A 9,224-nucleotide genomic window follows, 5' to 3' on the forward strand; every position below is an offset into this window, starting at 1 on the left:
TTTTGCATTTTCTTTGACTGTTCTGTCAATGTTGTCTATGTTATCTTCCGCTCCTGAGATTTTCTCTTGTATTCTGTTAGTGATACTTGCATCTATGTTTTCTGATTTCTTTCCTAAGATTTTTAATTCCAGAGTTGTCTCTTTTTGTGCTTTCTTTATTGTTTCGACTTCCATTTTTAGGTCCTGGATGGTTTTACTCAATTCCTTTACCTGCTTGTTTGTGTTTTCCTGCAATTCCTTAAGGGACTTTTGAGTTTGCTCTTTAAGTGCTTCTACTTGTTTACTTGTATTCTCCTGTATTTCTTTAAGGGAGTTATTCATGTCCTTCTTACGTTCCTCTATCAGCATTGTGAGATATGCTTTTAGGTCCAAATCTTGCTTTTCCAGTGTTTTGGAATATCCAGGACTTGCTGCAGTGAGAGTACTAGGTTCTGATGAAGCCAAGTAGCCTTGGTTTCTGTTGGTAGGATTCTTGTGTTTGCCTTTCGCCATCTCTTGATTTTTGGTGATAGATGTTCTTAGTGACTCTGACCAGAGCTTGTCCTGTCCCTGATGCCCTGCAAGACCCCTGACATTCGTGGGGCCTGTGCCTCCCAGCTGGCTGCTCTGGTCTTAGAAACTCACAGGAGAGAAGATGGCGGTTCTCACTGGAGACTCCGGGTCAAGGTGGTCCCTGGAGGCAGGCCCTCCCCTTGCAGGGAAGGGGCAGCGAATGTAGCTGATCCACCTCTGTCACTTGGAAGCTGAGAGGATCCTGTACCTGCCGCCCTGCGGCTCCCCTGAGACTAGTGGGGCCTGTGCCTCCCGGCTGGCTGCTCCAGGCTTAGGAACTCCCTTTGTTGAATTTTCACTACTTAAGATAATTCAGTCATAATTAAACGAAGACTTATTTAAAACCTGGGTTGTTTTGTTTAAGTTTTGCCTAAATTTTATACAAATTAAAAATACAAAGATGTCTTCTGAATGGTCAACAAAGCTTGAAAGACCTTTATCCTGTCACCAATAAGGGTAAAAGGAGAAAAGAGGACATGCAATGTTTCACCCCTTCCCCCTTAGTCAGGCAAGACCCAGGGGAAAATGAGAGTTCTCTGGTAAGCTGTCTATCCTTCTAATAGACCTTGGAATGGACAGGGATTAGATCATAACTAATGGGAATTCAATAAGAAGGGAGGTCATTGAGACTTCAAGGAATATGTGGTATCATGTCAAAGTTAAAATTATTTCGAGGTCCACAGCAGATTCCATGACAAAACTCATAGGAAATCTGAATTTTAAATTATATATTGTCTAAATATTCCTGTAATCTAAAGTTTTTGTAAGAAATAGTAAACTCAATGTGCTTGATTCTTTAAACATAAATTATAGTTATCTAAATAATAAAACATAAAGGTTATTAAAAAATACCTTTAAAATAGTAACAATTTGAAATTTCTGAAAATTTTTGATAATCAATTTATTAACCCTGAATCTCAATGAGCAACATGAAGGTAATTTAAAAACACCAAGAAACTTGCTTTTTTTCATTGTATGTTATCATTTTAAAATGTATAATGCTGTAGATTAACCATATAAATAAATAAATAAATAAATAAATACTTTTATTAGAACTAGATGAAATTCAGCTCTAAAGAAAAATGAACCCAAAAAATTGCAGAAAAGTAGATGGAGTTAGAATGTATAATATTTTAGCAGGGTTATATAATGTCAGAAAGGAATAAACCACATGTTCTCTCTCATATGCAGAATTAGGTCATAAATTTGCATATGTGTATTAGTTGACACAATATACATGAAGAAAAGAGAGCCAGAAAAGCTAACTAGGGTATGAGGAACGTCTGAATGCAGGTTATGAGCATGGGTCATGAAAGAAGATACGAAACTAATTGTTTTCCAGGTCTACTTGTCATTGATTTCTTTTGGTGGTAGATAAGTGCATAAAATATATTAGATAGTGAAAGTGTAAAGTATAACATTTAATATGAAGCTTCACAGCATCTGTTATTAACACCAATTCTAACTGTATATAAGTTATCTAAGTTGTACGGATTTTGGACTTGTTTATTATCAGAGAGTCTCACAAATATTCCATTAGAAAACAGTTCTGGAGTCTTCTAGTTAAATATTTGCTCTGCACTGATCTTTGTTGGTTAGTAAATCATGTATGTGACTTTAGCATAAAGACTCAAGTCCTGACTTAATTTGTCTTATCTCTAGCATTTGGCTTATATCTGCTGCAAATCAAAGAGTGTTCTAACATTCTCATCCGAGAAAGGCTAACAGAAAGAGGTTTAAGAGATAGAAATTAAAAACAAGAATATTGTATGATTACCTCAGAACTCTTGCTGTCCTGGTATAGCTGGGATCATTTCATTTAGAAACTAATTTTCATAATGTTAGATTGTTAGGGAAAGCCCTTGAATTTGCTACTGGGATGGAAACGTATTCTCTTTCTCTGTCTTCTTCCCAGCCTTTATGAGATGGGCAAAGTGTGCTCTCGTCCAGGGACATTCTGCCTCGCCTAGGCCCCCAGACACTGAGACCACCAACCATAGAATAAAGCCTTCAAGACTCTAAATCAAAACACAACAATTTTCAAGTTCTAAGTGTCAAACATTTTGATACAGCAATAAAAAACATGTTGCTACTATTAAAATCCAAGTCTATAGGCCCCCAAAACTTAAACTTTCTATCAACTTCCCCCAAATGGAAGGAAAGTAGGTTTCTAGATCAGAATTGGATGAAAGGACATGTTTAAGAATGTGGGTGTGGTGCCATGTGTATGAGAAGATCATAAAACCTGGGTAAATATAATTAAATTGATTTGTGGAGATGACTCCGGATATGTTCCAAGTCTTCCTGTTTATGAAAGAAAGTCTTTATAAGCATAACTAATAGGGAAACAATAGCACCATCATCATCAATAATAACAATAACAACTGAAAATAACTACAGTTGAGAAAAATGTGACATTTTGGGGTTCTTGCCATTCCAGTCTTCCTAAGTCTTCTCTAGCTGACGGGATGGAAAAACCACTCCTCAAAAAAGACATTGCAGAATGATCCTGTTCTGGTCTCTCTTACGTTCTCATTGAAAAGGCCAGAAAATAGAGACTGTGAACTAGTTAAACAATGGCATCTGAAATAAAGGTAAGACTAGTTCATCTTAAAGCAATTTTGAGAGTATTGTCATGAAGTTTTACTGTTAAAGACAATATAAAAAATACATTATTACACTGTAGAAACTGAATCTGGGAGACACTCTGCCTTGAAATTTGTGGTCCCAAATCAAGTAGTAATATAATATCATTGTCCTGCCTCTCATTCTGGTGGCCTTTTCCCAGCTGCATGGATATTGCCTTTCAAGGCTGTTGGAGTTGTTCAGAACCTGTGGCACCCAGGCACTGGCATGACTAGGGATGTAGCTGATGGTGTCTTATAAGACAGCTGTGGAAAGCTGTGCTAGGTGCTTTAAGGGTCTTGTTGATGCTATGTATGCCAAGACTAGCCTAAGACTGAATCTCCACTCCAAGAGAAAATCGCAAGGCAGTGTGGAGAAAATGTTTCAACTCCAGGCCAGTAGGCCCTACAGATGCCTCCAGAGAATGGGGAAGGTCAGAACAAAAATCTTCTATCAGGACATATCCTTGATAAAGTACTCAAAACATTTTCAGTGAACAATAAAGCAAGCTGCAGAAAGATTATCACACATTGTATTGGAGAAATTGTATAGCTAGATGGATTTCTGTCCTTTGAAATACAATGAGAGATCATAAGGCATGCCATGAGCTTAGTAAGAGTCACAGGAATGCACTGGAAAAATGTGGCCAGGCAAGGGTGCTGAAAAGGAAAACAACTTCAAAAGTTATTTTTGACAGAGAACAGAAGGAAATATAAACCTTATTACTTGTGCTACCAATAAAATAACAAACATATTATAAAAATGTGCAGCAAGAGCTATGGAAAAACCAGCTGTGTGTCTTTCAGGCCTAGCACAACTTAAGATGTCCCTCCATATTGTGCTTGTGTCACTGCAGACCCTGTGTTTCTGTCCACCATGTCCATCTGCCCAGCCTTGCACTGCTTTTCTTCCAAGCTAGAGGTTTCATCCATACTGCTAGTCTTAGCTCACATGCCACCTCCTCTGGAAGCCAACAGTTACTGAGCTTCTTTGTCACACCATTCCTTATACAGTAACACAAGAGGCTTCATGCTCCAGTCATGTAGGCTTCAGACAGTATTATTCTAAATGATACAGTTACTATGAGTTCTTAATTACAGAGCTTATATTTAATTAACATTTACATTAGTGTCTATAACTCCTTACCATAACAGGTTCTTATCTATGATTAGGACCACCAAATAAATGAAAGCCTCTAAGCATCAAGAATAAATTACAACCTCATTTTATACAAGAACCACAATGGCTGCTAATCCTACAGGTTCATTGTAGTTCTTAAGATGACTCAATGGTATTTTGGGCATGCTATAATGTCTATAGGTGTAACCTTCCCTAAAAATACTACTGTGGTAACAGCAATAATCAGTGAGAAAATAGAATTTAAAATACATTCAAGCAAATTTAATTGCATTTCCTCTTTGAAGCAGTGTGTTCAAGTTCCCAGATCAGATTACAGAAACTTATATTAATTCAGATGTTCACTGGATTTTTTTTTTTTTTTTTTTTTTTTTTTTTTTTTTTTTTTTTTTTTTTTTTTTTTTTTTTTTTTTTTTTTTTTTTTTTTGGTTTTTTGAGACAGGGTTTCTCTGTGTAGCCCTGGCTGTCCTGGAACTCACTCTGTAGACCAGGCTGGCCTCGAACTCAGAAATCCGCCTGCCTCTGCCTCCCATGTGCTGGGATTAAAGGCGTGCGCCACCACCGCCCGGCTTGGATTTTTAACCAATAAATGAATTGTGTTGCAAAATTAAAGCTAGGCTTAATTTCTATTACAACACTATATGTTCAAAAACCCAGTAGTTTTAAAAAATGATAATATCTTAAAGCTGTAGTTAATTGAGAAGGAAGAGCATTTACTTAAAAATTTTTTGTCTGCCTTAATGTGATAGAAATCAAATAGAGAAATGCAAGAGAAACCTTGAAAACTGTTTCATGCTATGAAGGAATAAGGACAACAATAGCATAGTCACTCCTAAAAGTTATTTACACATTAAAATATGGTTTCTACAAAAGTCCTTTTCCTGGAGTTACACTGGACCTATATACTTAGTTCTCATGTGGTGGTGAGAGCCCAGAGATACTCTCTAGTCTCAGCATCACATGAGCTCAGGACTGGTCTCTCATACTGTTTTGTGACAGCATTCATTGGGAGATAGAATTGATAACAGATCAAAGTACAAATACCACCAAAGTCCAACTTGGTGAATCAGTGACTTTTTTTAAGGGGAGAGTTTACCAATAGGAATATGGGTGATGCCATGACAGCTGCAGCACCAAAATCCAACGATTCATGAAAGACTGAAACCTGTAGCAAACGGCGCAGGCTACAGATGCCTCAACTGGTCAGAGAGTATCTTTTCAAGGTATTTCTTTTGCTATTGGTCTTAGAGTCAATCTTACCAACTAATGAGGTTTCAATGTAAGATACAATGAAAGCTACTAGGGGAGGAAATTAATCATCAGTTTTACCCAGCTATGCACGCCGAAAGTTATAATAATGACTGGTCTGGGAAGACATACCCACTTGTATAATAGTGGCATGATCATTATGTGACAACCCGACACTTTCTGATTGCATTTTAGACCCACTCCATAGGATTCAGCCCACACCTGGCATTATTATCAGGCTAAGAACCTATGGCTAGACAAGTCATAGGCCTTAGAGGAACTCTTATACTATCATTCTCCTAAATGTGCATAGTATTAAACTGACTTTTTTTTTTTTACACCCGTAGTCAACACATCTCTCATTCTTCATCTGAGAACTTGTATTTGCAGTAGATGATGATTAACACAGTGACCCACAACTGATTAAGGTGCAGAGAATAAGAGAGAAGAGCATTCTCATGCTTAAAGAGAGCATGCTACCACAGCCTACCATGTAAGGGTCAGACATCATTGTGGAATTGTGAAAGAGGGAGCAAAATGAGTAGGAGCCTGAGCCAGTAGATGACTATAAAGAAACAATGTCTTCTGAACCCAGCAGGGCAGCTGCACATATGAACTCACTGTGGTTGTGATAGAATATTTAACACCTATGCAGGCCCAAGTCAGACCAAATCCTAGGATGGTATGACGGGCTAGGTACTCATTTCATCCCAAACTGCAGAGCTCTTGGTGCTTGATAGCTACTAGAAGAGCAAGGGTCAGTTTCCTCTAAGAATGTAGTCCCTAGTAAGTGGACCACTCCACAGTGCAAAACTACACCTCCAAAAGTATTTAGGCTGCAAAAACATTGTTCTTAAGCTGGGTGTGGTAGTGCATGCTTTTAATTCCAGCACTCACTCTGTGAGTGATCTATATAGCAGGTTCAAGGACAGCTGGGGATATGTAGAGGAACCCTGTCTCTACAAAGAAAGAAAGAAAGAAAGAAAGAAAGAAAGAAAGAAAGAAAGAAAGAAAGAAAGAAAGGAAGAAAGAAAAGAGAGAAAGAAAGCAACCCCCCAGTACAACAACAACAACAAAACCAACAAACCATAAATGATCTTAAAAGAATAAAAATGATACAATGTTATAAAGTTGTGTGCTAGGAAAGGAGGATGGATATGGGAAAAGTTGCAAAAATTGGTAAATACGATCAAAACAAGTTTTATGAATCTCTGGAAGAAGTAATGAGAAGGATGAGAAACAATACAAAGATAAAGATGAGGGGAAAATTCAAGAAAAGATAATATCTACTCTTGTAGTACTGAATAGAATCACATAGTAGAGAACAAAAGGTGTGATTTAAATCCTGGATGTACAGCTGGACTTGATGGCACACTTCTATGATTTCAGCATTTGGGAGGCATAGGAAGAACGATCTATGGAAATCCAACTTGAATAGTTGGTTCCAGGACAGCCTGGGCTACACATTGAGACCATGTCTCAAAAGAACGCAATCAACAATAACAATGTCAAAACCAAAATATACAAAAAGCAAAGCCTAGCTGAGCACTGGATCTGTGATCTGCTAGTAACTTGTCTTGAGGTACATTGTTTGGGTTAACTCGTTAGGTGGGGTCTCTATTTACCCAAGGAATAGAAAGTGAGATTTTATCTGTTCTAGGTCTATCATTTCATATGACTAAGATGAATCTGAGGTAATACATTCTGATCAATTAGTTTAATTTTAAGTGTAAAAAGAAATTAAAACATCAAAAATATAAATATCCAAAATCAGTTATTATAAACATGTTTCTTAAAGAAAGCCTCATACACTGCTACTAAGTAGATACCCATGGAAACATTTTGCTGAGGGAAATCCAGACACTTGGCATGTCTCTCGCATTCAGATTGCTTGCACTCTGAAAAGGGCAGCTTTCGGTGTCCTTTATTACCAGTCAGTGGTGCGTGTGTGTGTGCGTGTGCGTGTGTGTGTGCTTGTGTGTGTGCGTGTACTCTTAATTCATCTATCAATGTATCTTCCTATGAGTGTGGCTGTGAGTAATTGCAGATGTGTGCACGTGTATAACTGTGTGAGTATGCACATGAAGAAGCAGCGATAACTGTGGCTGGAAAGTGACTAACTGTGTGCGTTGGGTCTGAGCGGAGGAAGAGCAGAGACTTACAGGGGCTGCCGAGTTCTTGACAGTGACACTGGGGGTTGTAGCTCGCAGGGCCCCACTTACTCCATGGTAGTATTTGAAGCAGATCTTAGTTTCAGCTGAAAAACAAAAATAAAACGAAGCTGAGTCATTAGGGTGATCTAGGATGGAAAAGTCATAGTTCAAGGGGATCTCTCCAGCAGCTGCAGACTGACTCCTCTCAAGAGCCAGCATGCAACCTTAATAATGGTGGTTTATGTTGGTCCCCCGGACCAGACTGCCTTCAAACACTGTCATGAAAAATTGTGTGGGCTTTAGTATTTCTGTACTCAAGTTAAATAAATACATTACTTGGCATCCTATCTACCTCACTGGATGTTATTACTTTTAAATCAGCAGTTCTAAGATTTTAGGTAGTTTTATTTCTTTGTCATTTCCTATCATATGTCTTACTGCAATTAATATTGTGATAATTAAAAAAAGACTGAGAGGAAAATATATTAAAGAAAAGCATATTTTTAAATTCCTATATTTTTCAGTGATAACATTTTTGTATAGTAGATGTAAATCTATATCTATTGATGATAAACAGAAAAAGATAGGTTTTGGGGGAATCCCACTGGCGGTGTTTGATTTATAGTTTGTGAGACAATGAACAAGTCATTTAACTTCCTTGTATCCCAGACTCTTCATATGTAAATGGAAATCACAATAACATTACTCTATATGATGTTGGCCGAGCAAAAAAAACAGTTAGAGTTCAATTAAGTGTTCAGGAAATGTCAGTGATGGTATTAATATGAGTACCAAATCATCATGTGACCCCCCCTAGCTTTCTGACAGTTAGCTCTGCTATAGAAAAAATTCCTCAAGCCCCCTCTATTACCTGATGGTGACTAGTGTTTGCAGCTCAGTGTTTAATATGATGCTTTTTATTCTTAGTTAAAATACTTTGACAGGTTGTATCTTTAAATATTTTATTCATATAAATAATTTTATAAGATATACTATTATGTTCACATATAACAATATTATACATTTATGTTTATAAGTATATGAAAATATTATTTATTAATGAATGATAAAACATAAATAAATATGATTAATTAATTAAAATAAACCCATTAATGTTGTTTTAGGAGTCTCCATTTTGTAAAGCTGCATGGATTTATGGTTTATAAATATTCTCCTATCACTGGCATTATTTTTTTTCTTTTAGATATTTTCTTTATTTACATGTAAATTTCTCCATTCCCAGTTTCCCCTCCAAAAAACAAAGAAACAAACAAAAACAACAAAAACAAACCCCTGTTGCCTCCCACTTCCCCATGCCTGCCACCCTGCCCTCTCCCACTTTCTGGCCCTGGCATTCCCCTACACTGGGGCACAGAACCTTCACAGGGCCTAGCTCCTCTCCTCCTATTGATGATTGAATTTGTAATCCTCTACTATACACATGCTGCCTAAACAATCAGACCCTTCCATGTGCAGTCCTTGGTTGGTGGTTGAGACCCTGGGAGCTCT

At 37.4% G+C, this 9,224-nt stretch overlaps 1 protein-coding gene across 5 annotated transcripts in view; it reads right to left on the bottom strand.

The window, feature by feature from the left end:
- Positions 1 to 9,224, bottom strand: part of Hecw1 (HECT, C2 and WW domain containing E3 ubiquitin protein ligase 1) — a 361,630-nt gene that overhangs the window by 161,394 nt on the left and 191,012 nt on the right. For all 5 annotated transcript variants that reach the window (XM_031359678.1, XM_031359677.1, XM_031359674.1 and 2 more), the window contains one exon: positions 7,725 to 7,819. In XM_031359678.1, the coding sequence (XP_031215538.1) occupies positions 7,725 to 7,819 (95 nt within the window). The remainder of the gene's footprint in view (positions 1 to 7,724; positions 7,820 to 9,224) is intronic.

This window comes from Mastomys coucha, unplaced genomic scaffold (genome assembly GCF_008632895.1).
Source record: "Mastomys coucha isolate ucsf_1 unplaced genomic scaffold, UCSF_Mcou_1 pScaffold7, whole genome shotgun sequence".
Taxonomy (NCBI): domain Eukaryota; kingdom Metazoa; phylum Chordata; class Mammalia; order Rodentia; family Muridae; genus Mastomys; species Mastomys coucha.